This window comes from Triticum dicoccoides, chromosome 7B (assembly GCF_002162155.2).
Source record: "Triticum dicoccoides isolate Atlit2015 ecotype Zavitan chromosome 7B, WEW_v2.0, whole genome shotgun sequence".
NCBI lineage: Eukaryota > Viridiplantae > Streptophyta > Magnoliopsida > Poales > Poaceae > Triticum > Triticum dicoccoides.
In genome coordinates, this window is record NC_041393.1 from 759,789,853 (window position 1) to 759,813,633 (window position 23,781).

Consider the following 23,781-nt stretch of genomic DNA (forward strand, 5'->3'; position numbering starts at 1 on the left):
AGAGGATGAAGTAAAACGGAAATATGTCCGGGGCCAACCTTTGGTCGCGCCAGACAAGGTCAAGAACCTCCCAACGAGAATGTATGAATTTCATCAATGGTACATGAACATGACCAAGATTTCAGATCAATTGTCCCTCATGGTGAATGTCAAGCAGGACCATTACTACCATGAGAAAGCTGTGTCCGTTGAGTATTTAGAACTGTTTCAGTTATACAATCAAGACGCACCCGACAAATCTATCGTCAGTTGCTATTGTCTGTAAGTGATTTCTTTCTATAATTTAAGTCTCAAGCTAGCTGTAGTGATCATTTTGATCAATCATTACCTGTAATTATCCTCACTATATTCTTTTCTATGGTATTATGCAGGATGAAGATATATGAAATGCGAAAAGGTGGACGCTTTGGCATTGGGTTCATTGACCCAAACACCGTTAATGAATACACATGGAAGATAAATCAACGTTATGCAAAAGGAAGTAGAGGACAACATGCTAGAGTTCTTGAAGCGCCTCAAATACAATGAAGATATACTACTTCCTTACAACTTCCAGTGAGTCACACTGTCTTGTACTACAAATTCTCTGTTTTTGCCTACTAGCTAGCTACATGTTTTTGCTTACATATGCCCGCTTATTTAAGACATGCAAACGTGTGTGCATGCAGATATCACTGGGTCTTGTGTATCATTAAAGTTGACGCCGGAACAATTGAAGTACTGGACTCACTAATCTCTGAAAAAACTGACTATAACATCTTGTATGGGATAGTCAACAGGTAATTTCAATCATTATTAACTATATATCTTGGCCTATTTAGTTCGTCATTTCATGATATGAACTATTTAATAACCCCTTTATTCATTTTCTTTGTCGGCGGGCAGGGCTTGGACAAGGTTCATCGCCGTCACGCCCGGCGAATGGAAAAAAAAGCTTAAATGGTTTCGACCCAAGGTAAGCAATTAAGTAGTACTATAGCTCTAGCTAGCTAGCTGCCATCTCTTTAATTATCATGCTTGATTAATTTTTATCTAATCAAATTCCATTCTCGTAAAGGCCCTGAAGCAGGCGCAGGGGACTGATCTGTGTGCATTCTGCGTTTGCGAGAACATTCGCATGATGGCGTCCGAAAGGAGCAGATCTCAAAGACAAGAATGGGTACGCTTGTCAGAACACTATTCATAATTTTTACACCATTATCGATATCTAGTCACACAACTAATACACATGCATATTGATCTCCTTCTTAACAGTTCAAAGAGGTGCGGGAGAAGCTCATAGAAACGGAGCGCGTAGAAGCACCTCAAGAGGAAATAGCAGGATTTTTGCTCGACCAGGTCATAAATCCGAAGGGAGAATTCTATTACCCGCTACCGCCCCCATGAAAACCACTTTCAATTGTCATCGTGCTCCGAAGGCACCAATTAGGCTAATGCCACTGGCTACGAAGGCAACATTCATATGTAGGAGAAATTGTATATAGCTATACATGTGTGTATGTGTGAATTAATTAATATGGTGGTTTGTGAGACATTGATGATATATATATGTATATGCATGATTGGTTCTACTAGAAATTCTATGTGTGTGTGTATATATATATATATATATATATATATATATATAACGTGTACAATGTGTAGTATCGTAAAATACCAGCAAACGAAAAAGAATTAAAATGGAAACACAAAATTAAATGAAAAAGAAATCATAAAACTAAAAACCCCCCAAACCTTATAGTACTGGTTGGTATTACCAACCGGTACTAAAGGGCTCCAGGCCCCCGAAGCTGGCTCGTGCCACGTGGTTACCCTTTAGCACCGGTTCGTGCTGAACTGGTACTAAAGGGGGGGGGGCTTTAGTGACCACAATTTAGTGCCGGTTATGTAACCGGCACTACAGGGCCTTACGAACCGGTGCTAATGCCCGGTTCTGCACTAGTGGTGGAGGATGGACTCCGTATCCAAGTCGTGAAATTCCAACCCATAGTAAAACATGAGCCCCCTCACGAAGGGGTCCGTCGGAAAGCTTAGCCCCCGAAGGAAGTGAGACACGAACACCACGCTTTCACCAGGCTTGGGAGTGGGAATAACCTGCCCTTGGGCAGGCAGGCTATGCGAAATTTCACCGGTTAAATACCTGGCATCTCTTAGCTTTAGCACGTCTTCTTCCGTAACGGAGGAAGGCATCCACCGGCCTTGCAGGTCGGAGCCGGACATCATCGAAGGTCCGAAGCACCTGAATCTGGAGCTTTGGGTGTTGGAACTTGAGGCGAGGGGCAGATTCGATTGAGATTGAAAGAAGGGAGTGGAGCCTTGGTCTCTTTATAAAGAGGTTGAATACCAAGAGCCTCCCCCGTGACCGTTCGGGACTCGCCTTCGATAGAGGAGACATGCCAATTGGCACGATTGGGTTACCCACTCCCGTATTGATGAGAATCCCGGAATAAGGGGACACGATCTTTGCTTTGACAAGATGTGCCAAGGAAACCGCCTCACTAAACGCGCTGAGGTGGAATAGTAAAAACGATTCGAATAAAGGTTTGGCCATGGTGTGATGTCACGCCACGGAATACTTCAGCAGATTGAACTTGTGTAAACATTATTCTCTCTACGGTGGTATGTGGAACTTATTTTGCAGAGCCGGACACTATCCTTGTGTTCAAAATCTTCTATGAAGTATTCGGAGGAGGAACCCGCCTTGCAATGCCGAAGACAATATGCGCGCCGGACTCCTCGTCATTGAAGCCTGGTTCAGGGGCTACTGAGGGAGTCCTGGACTAGGGGGTGTCCGGATAGCCGAACTATCATCTTCGGCCGGACTCCCGGACTATGAAGATACAAGATTGAAGACTTTGTCCCGTGTTCGGATGGGACTTTCCTTGGCGTGGAAGGCAAGCTTGGCGATACGGATATGAAGATCTCCTACCATTTTAACCGACTCTGTGTAACCCTAACCCTCTCTGGTGCTTATATAAACTGGAGGGTTTTGCAGATCAACTCCGGCATCAACTGTTCCATTCATCTAGGAGGCCAGGCGATAGTTCTTTCGCACAAAGTACACAGAAGAAATAGCTTAGCTCTGCCAGTACTAGCCATTCATCCTTAGGGATAAAGCCACGCAACATCACCGGCATTATCCGCTCAATCCATATGTGCCAATCATGACTTTTTAGACCAAATATTTTCAATTTTTCAAGACTCGCTCCCCTCTTTAGATTTGCTGCATACCATCGGGGAACATCAACTGCATTTTCACCCACAAAATAATTTCCCTCATAGCTGGCCTTCCAAGATTGAACCATGCCTTTGGCTTCATCCAGTTCCGCTCTCCTTTCGGTTCTTGCATGTTTTGTACGGTCTATCACATAGCTCCTCTTGATCGACTCTAGCCTTAGTATTATCCTTTGATTTCCTCTCTATGCCGAACAATGTACCAAAAATGGCTTCGGCGATATTCTTTTCAGTGTGCATCACGTCGATGTTGTTTGGGCAAAGGAGGTCTTTGAAGTAAGGCAGATCCCAGAAGCATGTCTTGGGAGTCCAGGCGTGTTCCTTATTATACCCCTTGAAATACCCTAGACGCTTTGGATCTGGCTCGAGAGCGTTTAACTGATCTAGGATCTGTTGGCCTGTCAATGCAGGTGATGCAGAGTGTTTGACAACTCTACCTTTGATGAAGTTCTTCTTGTCTTTCCTGAACTTATGGCGAGGATCTGGAAACGGTCTATGCAAGTCGAAGCAAGTATACTTGTGCCTTGCCGTCAGCCAACGAAACTCAAGAGCTCCCTTGCATGTGGGGCATGGGAACCTTCCATGTACACACCAGCCAACGAATAGCGCATACGTCGGCAAGTCATGCGTCGAGTACCTGTACCAGGCACGCATTATGAAGTTCTATTTGCTAAAGGCATCGTATTTCTTGAACCCATTATCCCAAACTTCTTGCAATTTGTCCTTAAGCGGCTGCATGTACACATTCATATTTTCCTCAGATAGTTGGGCCCTGGAATTATCAACATCAGGAAAATGTTCTTTCTTTGCATAATCTGCCCGGGGGAGATTGAGTGGAATGACAAACACGAGCCAACAACTGTATTGGGCTGCCGTCTGACCAAACACGCTGAACCCATCCGTGCTAACGGCGACTCGAGGATGCCTTGGATGTGCCATATTTTCCTTATGTAATGCATCGAAGCGCTTCCATGCTTCACCATCCGATGTGTGCACCATCATCACATTCCCATCTACATCTAGTTCGGTTCTTTTGCCCGTTTTGTGCCATGTCATCTGTCTGGCTGTCTCTTTGACCATGAAAAGACGTTGAAGTCTTGGTACAACTGGCATATACCGAATAACATTAACGGGTATTTTGGTCTGCGTCTTCTCACCCGTACCGTTGTCTACCACACCATACCTGGAAGACTTGCAAATGGGACAATAGTTCAAGTCCTCATACTGATGCCTAAGTAAGACACATCCTTTCTCACAGGCATGTATCTTCTCATAGGGCATCTTAAGAGCACAGAGGATTTTGTCTGACTGGTACAGGTTTGCAGGTAGCACATGGCCTTTGGGTAGAAATCATCTGAATACTGTCATCATCGCGTCGTAGCATTCTCTGCCCAAGTTGAATTGAGCCTTCAAAGCCGTTATTTGTGAGATGGCATCCATCTGACAGAGCTCAGTGTGCTCGTGGAGAGGACGTTCTGAGGACTCCAACATTTCAGTGAAGGCCTTTGCAGATTCCTCCATCTCCTTGTTCGAGTCCCGAGCATCGTCAAAGTCTTACACCATGTCTTCCATCCCGGTACCATGCTCGTCGGTGCGACAAGGAACCACCTCGGCTTTGGCACGTTGGGCAGACTCACCATGTAATTGAAGGAAATATGCCCTAGAGGCAATAATAAAGTTATTATTTATCTCCTCATATCATGATAAATGTTTATTATTCATGCTAGAATTGTATTAACCGGAAACATAATACATGTGTGAATACATAGACAAACACAACGTCACTAGTATGCCTCTACTTGACTAGCTTATTAATCAAAGATGGTTATGTTTCCTAACCATAGACATGTGTTGTCATTTTATTAATGGGATCACATCATTAGGAGAATGATGTGATTGACATGACCCATTCCGTTAGCCTATCACTTGATCGTTTAGTATATTGCTATTGCTTTCTTCATGACTTATACATGTTCCCGCAACTATGATATTATGCAACTCACGTTTACCGGAGGAACACTTTGGGTACTATCAAATGTCACAACGTAACTGGGTGATTATAAAGGAGTACTACAGGTGTCTCCAAAGGTACATGTTGGGTTGGCGTATTTCGAGATTAGGTTTTGTCACTCCGATTGTCGGAGAGGTATCTCTGGGCCCTCTCGGTAATGCACATCACTATAAGCCTTGCAAGCAATGTAGCTAATGAGTTAGTTGCGGAATGATGCATTACATAACGGGTAAAGAGACTTGCCGGTAACGAGATTGAACTAGGTATTGGATACCGACGATCGAATCTCGGGCAAGTAACATACCGATGACAAAGGGAACAACGTATGTTGTTATGCGGTTTGACTGATAAAGATCTTCGTAGGATATGTAGGAACCAATATGGGCATCCAGGTTCCGCTATTGGTTATTGACTGAGAATAGTTCTAGGTCATGTCTAAATAGTTCCCGAACCCGTATGGTCCGCACGCTTAACGTTACGATGACAGTTTTATTATGAGTTTATAAGTTTTGATGTACTGAAGTTTGTTTGGAGTCTCGGATGTGATCACGGACAAGACGAGGAGTCTCGAAATGGTCGAGACATAAGGATTGATATATAGGAAGCCTATGTTTGGACATCGGAATAGTTCCGGGTGAAATCGGGATTTTACCGGAACACCGGGGGGTTACCGAAACCCTCCCGGGGGTTAATGGGCCTTAGTGGGCCATGAGGGAGAAGAGGAGGGCCGGCCAGGGCAGGCCGCGCGCACCCCCCCCTAGTCTGAATAGGACAAGGAAGGGGGGGGGGCGGCGCCCCCTTTCCTCTTTCCCTCCCCCCAAGTCCAAATCCAACTAGGAAAGGGGGGAGTCCTACTCCCGGTGGGAGTAGGACTCCTCCGGCGCGCCTCCTCCTAGGGCTGGCCGCACCCCCCCTTTGCTCCTTTATATACGGGGGCAGGGGGCACCCTAGAACACACAAGTTGATCTACGGATCATTCCTTAGCCGTGTGCGGTGCCCCCCTCCACCATATTCCACCTCGGTCATATCATCGCGGAGTTTAGCAAAGCCCTGCGCCGGTAGAACATCATCATCGTCACCACGCCGTCGTGCTGACGGAACTCATCCCCGACGCTTTGCTGGATCGGAGCCCGGGGAATGTCATCGAGCTGAACGTGTGCTGAACACGGAGGTGCCATACGTTCGGTGCTTGGATCGGTCGGATCGTGAAGACGTACGACTACATCAACCGTGTTGTCATAACGCTTCCGCTTACGGTCTACAAGGTTACGTGGACAATACTCTCCCCTCTCGTTGCTATGCCATCACCATGATCTTGCGTGTGCGTAGGAAATTTTTCGAAATTACTACGTTCCCCAACAGTGGCATCCGAGCCTGGTTTTATGCGTAGATGTCATATGCACGAGTAGAACACAAGTGAGTTGTGGGCCATACAAGTCATACTGCTTACCAGCATGTGATACTTTGGCTCAGCGGTATTGTGAGATGAAGCGGCCCGGACCGACATTACGCGTACGCTTACGCGAGACTGGTTTCACCGTTACGAGCACTCATGCTTAAAGGTGGCTGGCGGGTGTCTGTCTCTCTCACTTTAGCTGAATCGAGTGTGGCTACGCCCGGTCCTTGTGAAGGTTAAAACAACACTAACTTGACGAACTATCGTTGTGGTTTTGATGCGTAGGTAAGAACGGTTCTTGCTAAGCCCGTAGCAGCCACGTAAAACTTGCAATAACAAAGTAGAGGACGTCTAACTTGTTTTTGCAGGGCATGTTGTGATGTGATATGGTCAAGACGTGATGCTATATTTTATTGTATGAGATGATCATGTTTTGTAGCCGAAGTTATCGGCAACTGGCAGGAGCCATATGGTTGTCGCTTTATTGTATGAAATGCAAACGCCCTGTAATTGCTTTACTTTATCACTAAGCGGTAGCGACAGTCGTAGAAGCAATAGATGGCGTAAACGACAACGATGCTACGATGGAGATCAAGGTGTCGCGCCGGTGACGATGGTGATCACGACGGTGCTTCGGAGATGGAGATCACAAGCACAAGATGATGATGGCCATATCATATCACTTATATTGATTGCATGTGATGTTTATCCTTTATACATCTTATCTTGCTTTGATTGACGGTAGCATTTTAAGATGATCTCTCACTAAAAATTATCAAGAAGTGTTCTCCCTGAGTATGCACCGTTGCCAAAGTTCGTCGTGCCCAGACACCACGTGATGATCGGGTGTGATAATCTCTACGTCCATCTACAACGGGTGCAATCCAGTTTTGCACACGCAGAATACTCAGGTTAAACTTGACGAGCCTAGCATATGCAGATATGGCCTCGGAACACGGAGACCGAAAGGTCGAGCGTGAATCATATAGTAGATATGATCAACATATTGATGTTCACCGTTGAAACTACTCCATCTCACGTGACGATCGGACATGGTGTAGTTGATATGGATCACGTAATCACTTAGAGGATTAGAGGGATGTCTATCTAAGTGGGAGTTCTTTAGTAATATGATTAATTGAACTTAAATTTATCATGAACTTAGTCCTGGTAGTATTTTGCAAATTATATTGTAGATCAATAGCTTGCATTATTGCTTTCATATGTTTATTTTGATATGTTCCTAGAGAAAATTGTGTTGAAAGATATTAGTAGCAATGATGCGGATTGGATCCGTGATCTGAGGTTTATCCTCATTGCTGCACAAAAGAATTATGTCCTTAATGCACCACTAGGTGACAGACCTATTGCAGGAGCAGATGCAGACGTTATGAACGTTTGGCTAGCTCAATATGATGACTACTTGATAGTTTAGTGCACCATGCTTAACGGCTTAGAATCGGGACCTCAAGGATGTTTTGAACGTCATGGACCATATGAGATGTTCCAGAAATTGAAGTTGATATTTCAAGCAAATACCCGAGTTGAGAGATATGAAGTCTCCAACAAGTTCTATAGCTAAAAGATGGAGGAGAATCGCTCAACTGGTGAGCATGTGCTCAGATTGTCTGTGTACTTCAATCGCTTGAATCAAGTGGGAGTTAATCTTCCAGATAAGATAGTGGTTGACAGAATTCTCTAGTCACCATCACTAAGTTACTAGAATTTCGTGATGAACTATAGTTTGCAAGGGATGACGAAAACAATTCTCGAGCTCTTCGTGATGTTGAAATCGACGAAGGTAGAAATCAAGAAAGAGCATCAAGTGTTGATGATTGACAAGACAAATAGTTTCAAGAAAAGGGAAAAGGGAAAGAAAGGGAAACTTCAAGAAGAATGACAAGCAAGTTGTCACTCCCGTGAAGAAGACCAAAGCTGGACCAAAGCCTGAAACTGAGTGCTTACACTTCAAAGGAAATGGTCACTAGAAGCGGAAAAGCCCTGAGTATTTGGTGGATAAGAAGGATGGCAAAGTGAACAAGGGTATATTTGATATACAGGTTATTGATGTGTGCCTTACTAGTGTTTATAGTAGCCCTTGAGTATTTGATACTTGTTCAGTTGCTAACACTACTAGAGATTAAGTCAATAACGACCAACGATTAAAACTCTCGGTTGTTATTGGTACGCTGAGTTCAGTCCCACCTCTAAATTAGCCCCGTGACTCCTCGCTGGGATGATATAGGTCTGGCGGTCGTTGTTTGGTTATGTTTAACGCGTCCTTATCTCCTGATGAAACGACGGATAAAAAGGAAGATAAGCACTTCCATACTAAAAAAAGGAAAAAAAATCTTGTATCCCCCAAAATCTCTCCCAGCCGCCTCTCTCCCTTCCTGCCACCACCGTCAGCGGCCGCCGGCCCCTGCAGCCGCCGTCGCCTCCTCCTCCTCCTACTCGTCCCCCACTTCTGATCTAGCGTCTCCCTCCTGACCTCGAGCGCTGCAGCAGATTTCGGACGAGCTGGAGGTGATGTCGTCAAGGTCGCAGTTCCCGTCGGCACCCTCTGCAGCGGGTCCAGTGGGGTGGGACGCGCGCTGCTCATATCGGTGTCGGCGGCTGCGGCCATCCCTGCCATGGAGTCGACCTTCTCTTGCCTGGCGCTGCAGCTTGCTGGTTGGATCGCGGCGTCGAAGCAGCCGGCTTGGTGGGGACTCTGTATCATACATCTCCGCCCGTTGTGCTCCCAGCCTCCGACCACTTTTTAGGTGCGGGTCACCCAAACATTGCTGCACATAGGCCTCTGCCATGTCTGCCATGTGCTGAGTTCCTGTATGGATTGAACCTAACTATTCATCCCGGGGAGCAGCCACCATCTTCATCTTGGTCTCCTACACTAGCAGTCTGGCACCCACCATGAGAAAACTTGAAGTTCAGAGTAAATGCAGAGTATGGCCGTTACATGTTTCCATATTCTTGTAGAATACTTTGTGCTGTTTCAATTGTTCCACTGTTTTAGAATTATGCAAGCAGATTTTGCAACGCTATATACTTGATCGTCATTTTGTACTTCGTGTTTTATTTCTGTGCAATAACTTTTGTTCATCTAGAAAAATAGGACTCTAACTACATAATATTTCCAACCATCTCACAAGTATTTCATGTATATAATCTGGTACAACTTGGCATGCCAGGTTCTAGATAATTTTAATCAGATGGATCGACAGTGCAACAAGAGTATAAAGTCCAGTTTTTATTCAATATAATAGATAAAATTATTTTTTTATATTACATCATTAAACAGTTCCTGTGAATTACACGCATCAGGTGTATGTTTTATATCTTTCATATAGCATTGTTCCTTTTTCCGAACTGAATCAGCTGTAACTCAAAGGGCAACATTGTCGAGAGGAAAACCAGGAAATGGAACTGAATCACCATGCTCCTTCCAGAAGTTTTCTATGCCACTTGGGTAGATTCCTATGTAATCCTAGAATTACCGCGATGAGGGTAAGTGCATGATCCAATATTACCAAAGTAGGTCTAAAACATTTTTTACTCAATTAAGGTGAGTTTGGTTATAGACTCCATCATTATAATCTGAATTTTTGTACTGCTGTACTTATGATATTCGTGTTTTATGAACACCTATTTAGGACTTGCCATTTTTCATTTCCAATAATGTAAGCTCGGCGTGACTTGTCTAGTCATTTATTTCAACTAATAATTGCTACTTGCCTCTGTTGGAACAGGGAGGAAAGGAAAACAAGGCGCCAACTACGGACAAACAATTTTCTGAGGCTCATAAGAAGGGTACAACCTTCGCTAATTATACAGCCTCCACCAAAGATGTAAGACTTAATTTTAATGCTACAACTTTCTATGATGAATTTGGAAGTGTATAATACCTAATTTATAAACAGAAGTTGGTGCTAATAACTTACTATTGGCACTTCAGGCAGAAACTAAGGCCATAGTTCAGTTGAATTGTGGTCTTTCAATTGATGAACTCATGCAGAAATGCGACTCACCTAAGCAGCGTGATCGCATAGTTGGCTTCGGTGGTGGAATTAGAGAAAGAAATTTGTGAGGAGCAACATTAAGTAAGGCTTCCAGATCTCGAGCTTCCGAGCAAGCGAAACAGGTACTTGAAGAAAAACTCAATGGAGTGGTGCAAGAAGTGTCAGCAATTAAACGTCTTATGTCTGCTAGAACTCAAAGTGATAGTATGCAGGAAAGCCCACATGATCAAGTAAGTTGTTCTCATACATTGAATTTTTATGCTGTTATACTTTGTGCAAATTTATTTGCATGGACTGACTTTCATAAACTACTCAACATTATGTAGGACTGGTGGTCCACCGTAAGATATGGAAGCATCAGGAGGCATTGTATTCACCGATGAAGAATGATATCCATTCAAAAAACGATGGTGTTCCTCGACTGAAGATTAATAAATATTATCTTTTGTAGTTGTTCCCTTTTTCCAAACAGCTATGAGCAAGTACATTGGCCATATAAGGAGTGCCTTTGACTAAAATATCTTAAATGATATAAATTTAGGAATTGTATGTCAGAATTCTGGTATTTCTTTTAACAGAAGAGGCTATGATTATTTCAATTCAGATTATTTTGTGTCTATGTTAATGTGGATGTCAATATTGAAATGTTGGATGTTGCATAAAGTGATCGCTGAACGAAAATTAATAAGTCGTTCTGAAGGATATCACAGCAGTAACAATGATAACATTATTAGCGATGACAAAGGTGGTCGTTAATAATAAATTGTGGTCGTTATTGCCTTGGGATTGACAACGACATATGTGGTCGTTATACTTTTAACGACGGAGCCTACTACGACCAGCAGATTGTGGTCGTTAATGACTTTTAACGACCACAATTAGACTTTTAACAACCACGTATGCCGTCGCTAAAAACTGTTTTCCTAGTAGTGTAAGATTAGTAACTCAAAACAGGAGTTACAGAATAAACAGAGACTAGTTGAAGGGTGAAGTGACGATGAGTGTTGGAAATAGTTCCAAGATTGATATGATCATCATCACACACTCCCTATACTTTCGAGATTAGTGTTAAACCTAAATAAATGTTATTTGGTGTTTGCGTTAAGCATAAATATGATAAGATCATGTTTATTGCGATACGATTATTCATTTGAAGTTAAGGAATAATTGTTATTCTGTTTACATGAATAAAACCTTCGATGGTTATACACCCAATGAAAATAGTTTGTTGGATCTCGATCGTAGTGATACACATATTCATAATATTGATGCCAAAAGATGCAAAGTTAATAATGATAGTGCAACTTATTTGTGGCACTGCCGTTTGGGTCATATCGGTGTAAAGCGCATGAAGAAACTCCATAAAGATGGATTTTCGGAATCACTTGGTTATGAATCATTTGATGCTTGCGAATCGTGCCTTTTGGGCAAGATGACTAAAACTCCGTTCCCCGGAACAATGGAACGAGCTACTGACTTATTGGAAATAATACATACCAATGTATGCGATCCGATGAGTGTTAAGGCTCGCGGCGTGTATCGTTATTTTCTGACCTTCACAAGATGATTTGAGCAGATATGGGTATATCTACTTGATGAAACATAAGTCTGAAATAGTTGAAAGGTTCAAAGAATTTAAGAGTGAAGTGGAAAAATCATCGTAACAAGAAAATAAAGTTTTCTGCGATCTGATCGCGGAGACGAATATTTGAGTTACGAGTTTGGTCTCCAATTAAAACAATGTGGAATAGTTTCAAAGCTCACGCCACCTGGAACACCACAACGTTATGGTGTGTCCGAATGTCGTAACCGCACTTTATTGTATATGGTGCGATCTATGATGTCTCCTACTTATTTACCACTATTGCTTTGGGGTTATGCATTAGAGACAGCTGCATTCACGTTAAAAGGGCACCATCTAAATCAGTTGAGACGACACCATATGAACTGTGGTTTAGCAAGAAACCCAAGTTGTCATTTCTTAAAGTTTGGGGCTGCGATGCTTATGTGAAAAAGTTTCATCCTGATAAGCTCAAACCCAAATCGGAGAAGTGCGTCTTCATAGAATACCGAAAGGAAATTGTTGGGTACACCTTCTATCACAGATCCGAAGGCAAGTTATTCGTTGCTAAAAATGGATCCTTTCTAGAGAAGAAGTTTCTCTCGAAAGAAGTGAGTGGGAGGAAAATAGAACTTGATGAGGTAACTGTACCTTCTCCCGAATTGGAAAATAGTTCGTCACTGAAATCAGTTCCAGTGATTCCTACACCAATTAGTGAGGAAGCTAATGATGATGATCATGAAACTTCTGATCAAGTTACTACAGAACCTCGTAGGTCCTCTAGAGTACGGTCCGCACCAAAGTGGTACGGTAATCCTGTTCTGAAAGTCATGTTACTAGACCATGATAAACCTACAAACTATGAGGAAGCAGTGATGAGCCCAGATTCCACAAAATGGCTTGAGGCCATGAAATCTGAGATGGGATCCATGTATGAGAACAAAGTGTGGACTTTGGTGGACTTTCCCGTTGATCGGCAAGCCATAGAAAATAAGTGGATCTTCAAGAGGAAGACAGACGCTGATAGTAGTGTTACTATCTACAAAGCTCGACTTGTCGCAAAAAGGTTTTTGACAAGTTCAAGGTGTTGACTACAATGAGATTTTCTCAACTGTAGCGATGCTTAAATCTGTCCGAATCATGTTAGCAATTGCCACAATTTATGAAATCTAGCAAATGGATGTCAAAACTGCATTCCTTAATGGTTTTCTTAAAGAATAGTTGTATATGATGCAACCAGAAGGTTTTGTCAATCCTAAAGGTGCTAACAAAATATGCAAGCTCGAGCAATCCATCTATGGACTGGTGCAAGCATCTCGGAGTTGGAATATACGCTTTGATAAGTTGATCAAAGCATATAGTTTTATACAAACTTGCGGTGAAGCCTGTATTTACAAGAAAGTGAGTGGGAGCACTACAACATTTCTGATAAGTATATGTGAATGACATATTGTTGATCGGAAATAATGTAGAATTATTCTGCAAAGCATAAAGGAGTGTTTAGAAAGTTTTTTCAAAGAAAGACCTCGGCAAAGCTACTTACATATTGAGCATCAAGATCTATTGAGATAGATCAAGACGCTTGATAAGATTTTTCAATGAGTACATACCTTGACAAGATTTTGAAGTAGTTCAAAATGGAACAGTCAAAGAAAGAGTTCTTGCCTGTGTTACAAAGGTATGAAATTGAGTAAGACTCAAATCCCGACCATAGAAGAAAATAGAAAGAGAATGAAAGTCATTCCCTATGCCTCAGTCATAGGTTCTATAAAGTATGCTATGCTATGTACCAGACCTATTGTATACCTTGCTCTGAATTTGGCAAGGGAGTACAATAGTGATCTAGGAGTAGATCACTTGACATTGGTCAAGAATATCCTTAGTGAGGACTAAGGAAATATTTCTCGATTATGGAGGTGATAAAAGAGCCCATCGTAAAGAGTTACATCGGTGCAAGCTTTTACACCGATCCAGATGACTCTAAGTCTCAATCTGGATACATATTAAAAGTGGGAGCACTTAGCTAGAGTAGCTCCGTGCAGAACATTGTAGACATAGAATATTTGCAAAATACATACGGCTCTGAATATGACAGACCCGTTGACTAAGCTTCTCTCACGAGTAAAACATGATCACACCTTAGTATGCTTTGGATGTTTATCACATAGCGATGTGAACTAGATTATTGACTCTAGCAAACCCTTTGGCTGTTGGTCACATGACGATGTGAACTATGGGTGTTAATCATATACAGATATGAATATTGGTGTTAGAATCATTACTATGTAATCTAGATTATTGACTCTAGTGCAAGTGGGAGACTGAAGGAAATATGCCCTAGAGGCAATAATAAAGTTATTATTTATTTCCTCATATCATGATAAATGTTTATTATTCATGCTAGAATTGTATTAACCGGAAACATAATACATGTGTGAATACATAGACAAACACAACGTCACTAGTATGCCTGTACTTGACTAGCTTATTAATCAAAGATGGTTATGCTTCCTAACCATAGACATGTGTTGTCATTTGATTAATGGGATCACATCATTAGGAGAATGATGTGATCGACATGACCCATTCCGTTAGCCTAGCACTTGATCGTTTAGTATATTGCTATTGCTTTCTTCATGACTTATACATGTTCCTGTAACTATGAGATTATGCAACTCACGTTTACCGGAGGAACACTTTGGGTACTACCAAACGTCACAACATAACTGGGTGATTATAAAGGAGTACTAAAGGTGTCTCCAAAGGTACATGTTGGGTTGGCGTATTTCGAGATTAGGTTTTGTCACTCCAATTGTCGGAGAGGTATCTCTGGGCCCTCTCGGTAATGCACATCACTATAAGCCTTGCAAGCAATGTAGCTAATGAGTTAGTTACAGAATGATGCATTACATAACGAGTAAAGAGACTTGCCGGTAACGAGATTGAACTAGGTATTGGATACCGAGGATCGAACTCGGGCAAGTAACATACCGATGACAAAGGGAACAACGTATGTTGTTATGCGGTTTGACCGATAAAGATCTTCGTAGAATATGTAGGAACCAATACGGGCATCCAGGTTCCGCTATTGGTTATTGACCGAGAATAGTTCTAGGTCATGTCTACATAGTTCTCGAACCCGTAGGGTCCGCATGCTTAACGTTACGATGACAGTTTTATTATGAGTTTATAAGTTTTGATGTACCGAAGTTTGTTCGGAGTCCCGGATGTGATCACGGACATGACGAGAAGTCTCGAAATGGCCGAGACATAAAGATTGATATATTGGAAGCCTATGTTTGGACATCGGAATAGTTCCGGGTGAAATCGGGATTTTACCGGAACACCGGGGGGTTACCGGAACCCTCCCGGGGGTTAATGGGCCTTAGTGGGCCATGAGGGAGAAGAGGAGGGCCGGCCAGGGCAGGCTGCGCGCCCCCTCCCCCCCTAGTCCGAATAGGACAAGGAAGGGGGGGGCGCCCCCATTCCTCTTCCCCCCCCCCAAGTCCTAATCCAACTAGGAAAGGGGGGGAGTCCTACTCCCGGTGGGAGTAGGACTCCTCGGGCGCGCCTCCTCCTAGGGCCGGCCGCACCCCCCTTTGCTCTTTTATATACGGGGACAGGGGGGCACCCTAGAACACACAAATTGATCTACGGATCGTTCCTTACCCGTGTGCGGTCCCCCCCTTCCACCATATTCCACCTCGGTCATATCGTCGCGGAGTTTAGGCGAAGCCCTGCGCCGGTAGAACATCATCATCGTCACCACGCCGTCGTGCTGACGGAACTCATCCCCGACGCTTTGCTGGATCGGAGCATGGGGAACGTCATCGAGCTGAACATGTGCTGAACACGGAGGTGCCGTACGTTCGGTGCTTGGATCGGTCGGATTGTGAAGACGTACGACTACATCAACCGTGTTGTCATAACGCTTCCGCTTACGGTCTACAAGGGTACATGGACAATACTCTCCCCTCTCGTTGCTATGCCATCACCATGATCTTGCGTGTGCGTACGAATTTTATTTGAAATTACTACGTTCCCCAACAGTAATGTCCAGACCGTGTAACCAGGCGTAAAACCAAACTTCTGCAGGTGTTTACTCATTTCAAGCTCGTCCCTCTGATTATAGTTGTCGCACCGGACACAGGGGCACCAGCTTAATTTCTGGCCATTTGCAAATGCGTCTCTAACAAACCCCTTGGTTTTTGTTAACCATTCCTCGGTCCAAACTTTCTGACTAGTGTAACCGGTGTGCATCCACGCACGATCACTCATATTGACCTCCTATTGGACAGACAAGATATATATATATATATAATTAAGCAAACCATATACATCAGTTAATGGAGTTTGTTAGTTTTATTACGTCCATGCAACTGATACGTCTCCAACGTATCTACTTTTCCAAACACTTTTGCCCTTGTTTTGGACTCTAACTTGCATGATTTGAATGAAACTAACCCGGACTGACGCTGTTTTCAGCAGAACTGCCATGATGTTGTTTTATGTGTAGAAAAGAAAAGTTCTCGGAATGTCCTGAAAATCCACGGAGTGACTTTTTGGAAAATATAAAAAATACTGGTGAAAGAATCAAGACCAGGGGCCCAGACCCTCTCCACGAGGGTGGGGGGGCGCCCCCTCCCCCTGGGCGCGCCCCCCTATCTCGTGGGCCCCCTGGACATCCACCGACCTCAACTCCATCTCCATATATTCACGTTCGAGGAGAAAAAAATCAGAGAGAAAGTTTCATCGCGTTTTACGACATAGAGCGGCCGCCAAGCCCTAATCTCTCTCGGGAGGGCTGATCTGGCCGTTCGGGGCTCCGGAGAGGGGGATTCGTCGCCGTCGTCATCATCAACCATCCTCCATCACCAATTTCATGATGCTCACTGCCGTGCGTGAGTAATTCCATCGTAGGCTTGCTGGACGGTGATGGGTTGGATGAGATTTACCATGTAATCAAGTTAGTTTTGTTAGGGTTTGATCCCTAGTATCCACTATGTTCTGGGATTGATGTTGCTATGACTTTGCTATGCTTAATGCTTGTCACTAGGGCCCGAGTGCCATAATTTCAGATCTGAACCTATTATGTTTTCATGAATATATGTGTGTTCTTGATCCTATCTTGCAAGTCTATAGTCACCTATTATGTGTTATGATCCGACAACCCCGAGGTGACAATAATCGGGATACTTCTCGGTGATGACCGCAGTTTGAGGAGTTCATGTATTCACTATGTGCTAATGCTTTGTTCCGGTTCTCTATTAAAAGGAGGCCTTAATATCCCTTAGTTTCCACTAGGACCCCACTACCATGGAAGGGTAGGACAAAAGATGTCATGCAAGTTCTTTTCCATAAGCACGTATGACTATTTACGGAATACATGCCTACATTACGTTGATGAATTGGAGCTAGTTCTATGTCACCCTATGTTATAGCTATTACATGAGGAATCGCATCCGGCATAATTATCCATCAATGATCCATTGCCTACGAGCTTTTCACATATTGTTCTTCGCTTATTTAGTTTTCCATTGCTACTATTACAACTACTACAAAAACCCAAAAACTATTATCTTTACTTTTACCACCGTTACCTTTATTATCATACCACTTTTGCTACTAAATTCTTTGCTGCGGATACCAAGTTATCCAGGTGTGGTTGAATTGACAACTCAACTGCTAATACTCAAGAATATTCTTTGGCTCCCCTTGTGTCGAATCAATAAATTTGGGTTGAATACTTTACCCTCGAAAGCTATTGTGATCCCCTACACTTGTGGGTTATCAGCAACCTACACGCTAATAGGTAAAGATAGGTCCCAATCCCACCCAAGTATGTGTAGATTGGGTTCGTTTTCCCATGCTCTACTCCGGATCTGACGCAAAATTTCGGCAGCACCTCCCCACTGTTCTCCTGATACACGTCTCGGCAATAAGCAGAGAGGATGTGTACCCAGAGAACAACAAGGAGGCACTGACGAAATTCTGCATCAAATCCGGAGCAGAGCATATGGGAAAACGAACCCAATCTACACATACTCGGGCTGTCCATGGATAACGTTGGACAATTCGAAAGAATCATTATTATAAATATGCAAATGCATGAATATTTATTGATGTAACCCTTTCGAACGATAGACGCATAGTGGTTACGCATACTGATGATTGACACCTATAGCTGGCAAGTTTCATCGGCACGAAGACTGGAACAGAGCAAATGAAGGGGGTAGGGGGAGATGTCATTTGTGCTCACCAACGAATGCAGGGGCGGAGCTCGTTGAACGCACGAGGAGGTCATCAAACACCACATCCTTGCAGCGACGAAACAACTGCACATTTAAATACACCCGATCAACAAAATATATATGATGTTTTGCATAACAAAATTGAAAAATATACGATCTAACTCATAATTCACAAATATATGACCCCGTCGTGGTCGGGGTCGGGGTCGGGGTGTGGTGTCAGGGTGTCGGGGTCGATCGGGGTGTCACGGTGTTGGGGTGTCGGGGTCGGGGTCGGGATGTGGTGTCATGGTGTCGGGAGTCGGGGTGTCAGGGGTCGGGGTGTCGATGGTTGGGGTGTCAGGGTGTCGGGGTCGGAGTCGGGGTGTCGGTGGTCGGGGTCAGAAAACCAATCTTTTCTTTAAGTACTGTTGCAAACCCGTTCATATTTTGTTATTGCATTATACCTACTGTATTCTAAATTTACCATGGCTTATACCCCCTAATACATTCCATAGATTCATCAAAATAAGCATACAGTGCAACTACAATAGAATCTCACAAAAACAGAATAGTCCTATAAAGACTCGAATTTTACTCATACTTCTATAACTCCAAAAATTCTGAAACATTTGTACAACAGGGGAAAATATCTAGTTCACTGGAGCTTGTGGTGCTACCGGTGCACCGAATTCATATTGTGCTTTTAAAATATTCAAAACAATCTGAAAAACAATTTAAGCACACTCACACAACATAAATGTAGGTTGTCACAAAATTTCGTATCAAAATTTGAAACATAGCTCAAAAACAAAAATGACAAATTCAACACTAAATAGTACATAACATAACTTGGGCTCTAGATTTGGCCCATTCTCACATTGATGTCAAATTTGTCATTTTGTATCTCAAAAATTATTTCAAATTTTGATATTAAATTTTATGATAGCATACACTGATGTTGTGGTAACATGCTAGATTTTTTTCAGATTTTTGAAAATATTCTATGGCATCCGGTGCACCGGTAGCTCCACAAGAGCGGGTGCACCAGATACATTCCCAGTACAAGAGAGGCAATATGTATATCAATCTTGTGTACAAAATTCAGAGTTTTCGTCGCTCCAGTGATTTTTAACAATTTGCTACTAGACGTAAATGTTTCTGATTTCCAACAAGATCAAATCAACTATGACACAAAAACCATCCTAAAGGCATTACTTGGCACAAACACTAATTAAAACAAAAAGAGAGCATCATGTAGCATGGGAAAAACACCTTTAAGTCTAACATACTTCCTATGCATAGGCATTTCATAAGAAAACAAATTATCAAGGCAAGCAAAAACTAGCAAATGCAAGGAAGAAGAAAGAAACAATAGTAATCTCAACATAACGGAAGGTAGTTTAGTAACATGAAAATTTCTACAACCATATTTTCCTCTCTCTCATAATAAATACATGTAGGATCTTAATCAAATTCAACAATAAAAATGTCATATAAAATTTTCTCTCCATGATCCACATGCATAAAAGTTTTACAATCTTCCAAAATAGTGGGATTAACATCAACTAAAGTCATGACCTCTCCAAACCCACTTTTATCAAAAAATTCACAATATTGAACACTCTCCAAATATGTGGGATTACTTTTACCTAGAGCTGACACTCTTCCAAACCCACTTTCGCAAACAGATTCATCATGAGGCTTAAATACATTTTAAATGTCATAAGAAGCATTATCACCCAATCATGATCATTGCAATAAGTAGTTGTCGTGATAAAATTATCATCCCCAAGCTTGGGGGTTTGCATATCATTAACATAATTGTCTTTTATAGAATTTATAAAAACATCTTCGCAACCATGCTTTCATTCATAGAGCTATATATCATGAATCACTTCATCACATTTTTTCATTTAACACTTCATCACATTTTTCAGATTCATGATTTTCAAGCAAAAATTCATAGAGATAAACAAGTGCACTCAACTCACTAGCAATTGGTCCAGTATAATTTGGTCTTTTGCAAAGATTAGCAAGTGGATGAGGATCCATATCAATAGATTTTTAGCAAGCGAAGATGCAACTAAATAGATAGCACAAGGTAACAGATGCAAAGATAGCAAACAAGAAAAGGCAAACGAAAAGAAGGCAAATAAAAAGGAATTTTTTGTGATTTTTCAAAAACGGTATAGAAGTGGGGGAGATGAAAATGAGAGGCAAATGGCAAATAATGTAAATTGCAAGGAGATTAGGAACCTGATAGGTGTTGATGATGTCTTCCCGGCAACAGCGCGAGAAATTCTTCCTGATTGCTTGTATCCAGATTGGTATTTCCTCAACGAGGAGAGGATGATGCAGCACAGAAACAGTAAGTATTTCTGTCAGTTATGAAACCAAGGTTATCAATCTAGTAGGAGAACCAAGCAACACCATGTAAGCGGTCTGCCCACAAATAACAAATACTTGCACCCCAACGCGTTGGAGGGGTTGTCAATCCCTCCTCGGTATTGAGATAGATTTAGTTGTATGAGATTGGATAAATAGATCTGACAAAAACACAAAATAAAATAAATAAATAAGAAGTGCAGCAAGGTTTTTTTCGGAATAATAGATCTGAAAACAATATGATAGAAGATAGACCCGGGGGCTGTAGACTTCACTAGTGGCTTCGTTCGAGAAACTAGCATACGTTGGGTAAACCAATTATTGTTGGGCAATTGATAGAAGAGCAAATAATTATGACGATATCCAAGGTAATGATCATGTATATAGGCACCACGTCCAAAATTATAGACCAAAACGATTCAGCATCTGCTACTATTACTCCACACATTGACCGCTATCCAGCATGCATCTAGTGTATTAAGTTCATGGAGAAACGGAGTAATGCAATAAGAATGATGAAATGATGGAGAATAGACCCCATCTTTTTATCCTTAATAGCAACGATACATGCATGCCTTGCTACCCCTTCTATAACTAGGTGAGGACACCGCAAGATCGAACCCATCACATAGCACCTCTTCCATTGAAAGAAAAATCAATCTAGTTGGCGAAACCAAACCAAAGTTTTGGAGAAAAAAATACAAGGCTATAATAATCATGCATATAAGAGATCAAAGAAGACTCAAATAATATTCATAGATAGAACGGATCATAAACTCGCAATTCATCGTATCCCAATAAACACACCACAAAAACTCATTACATCAAATAGATCTCCAAGAACATCGAGGAGAACGCTGTATTGAGAATCAAAAAGAGAGAGGAAGCCATCTATCTACTGCATACGGACCCGTAGGTCTGTGGTAAACTACTCATGCATCATCGTAGGAGCACCAATGAGGATGATGAACCTCTCCGTGATCGTGTTCCCCTCAGGCAAGGTGCCGGAATAGGGCTCTAGATTGGATCTCATGGTTCTAGAACTTGCGGTGGCTGGAATTATGTTTCATCGACTCCCCTAGGGTTTCTAGAATATTTGAGTATTTCTAGAGCTGAGAGCCGGTGGAAAGGACTCCCGTGGGCCCCACTAGCCACCTGGGTGCGCCAGGGCCCTTTGGCGCGCCCTGGTGTCTTGTGGGCCCCACGGGCCACCCCTCGTGGACTTCCCTGGCTCCCAAGTTGCCTTCTAGGCAGAAAAAAATCTCCTAAAAGTTTCATTGCGTTTGGACTCCGTTTGATATGGATATTCTACGAAGTAAAAAACAAGCAAAAGACATCAACTGGCCCTAGGCAGTATGTTAGTAGGTTAGTCCCAAAAAATGATATAAAGTTGGCATAAAATGAATATAAAACATCCAAGAATGATAATATAACAGAACAGAACAATAAAAAATTATAGATACATTGGACACGTATCAGGACACCATCTACCAAGTCGATTACGGGGCCTTGGTTTACTCAACACTGATCAATATGTGTGAGCTCTTAAATGAGATGGCAATGGTATGAATGGAAAGGACCAACCATGTTATTGGTTAGAATGGGCAACCCTTGTGATGAACATGACCTCGCCTTTTTATATGCCTACATCACTGTTGGTGACAATACGAAGGCTTCTTTTTGGGACTCACCTTGGGTGAATGATCGAAAACCAAAGGAAATTAGCCCCCTCCCCGCTGCGCACGCTCATTCATGATGCATCCATGAGAAAAACAATCAGAATTACCACCGGATTCTCTTGGGATCACATCCATGAATTAGTTCCATTTTGTACTCTTATACATCACTTCCACCTTGATAATTGTCGAGGATGACATTGTTTGAAAGCACTTGACTAGTGGCCACTACTATGTGGCTTTCGCAAATATGGCACCAATTTTTAGGACAATCCTCTCCCTTCTGGAGCATACGGTTTACAAGTTTTGGCACCTCCTATGGTCAAGTTCTTCGGTGGATTCGCAGTTCAACATAGAATTTGGGTCGTCGATCTTATGGCCATACCTGGTTATCCAAACTGTTGTCCATGTCCTCTATGTAATAGGGACCAAGAGTCAGGGGCACACCTCTTCTACAATTACCACTTCACGCTTCGTCTATGTAACTAATCACCCAGGGTGCATAAGAATTTATTTTGCATCGAAGCTATTCGTACGATCGTTACATTAAAACTTTATGTTTGGTGTACAAATAATTACATGCATATTGATTCATGACACACAGTTTGGCTAATCCAACTCATGTTGGCTTAATACGACTCTATGAGGGCATAGACAACATCCATGGCGATACCGCACAATCCAGATTCTCCACCAACTCCCCTCCCCATCAGGATGAAGCCATTCTCTCCCCAGGTCGGTCCCCACGAGTTCTTGACAATCCAGTCCTTCTCCTGCACCCTGACCCCATATCCCACCACGGCCATTGCATGGTTCAGTTTATGACCACATGGCCCTGTGTAGATGCCATTCGCGAAGTGTTGAAGTGGTCGGCCGCCCACATTGATGACAACGGTCACCGGGGTCGTTAGCATGATCCACAACATCAGTTGCTCGTCTGTCGGCACTCTCACTATGTCGGTGATCTTGCCCACACGTACATGACTCTTTTCAATCCTATAATATCCTTGCTCTCTTGCCATGTATGGGTACTCGGACTCCGTCGGGATGCCCCCTTTTCCTTTTATCCACTGAAACGTGCGGAAGGGCCACCCGCCATGACATCCATGGTCTAGATTGTCGCAGTCTACTAGCTCCTGCTCGAATAGACCTAGTAGCTCAATGTTTCTTATATTATTCCGGTCTTCCAGTACCTCCATGGCAGCGAATGCCCAGCATGATCCTGCAATACAATGGTTTTTATGGTGGCCAGCTAAGTGAATCATG

General features: G+C 42.7%; 1 protein-coding gene across 2 annotated transcripts in view; it reads right to left on the minus strand.

Moving 5' to 3' along the window:
- Positions 1-23,069: 23,069 nt before the first annotated feature.
- LOC119335509 (ervatamin-B-like) overlaps positions 23,070-23,781 on the minus strand; it is a 1,878-nt gene continuing 1,166 nt past the window's right edge. For both annotated transcript variants that reach the window (XM_037607629.1, XM_037607628.1), the window contains one exon: positions 23,070-23,737. Coding sequence is in view for 1 of the 2 variants with exons in the window: in XM_037607628.1 (XP_037463525.1) it covers positions 23,145-23,714 (570 nt within the window). In the remaining variant the exon portion in view is untranslated. The remainder of the gene's footprint in view (positions 23,738-23,781) is intronic.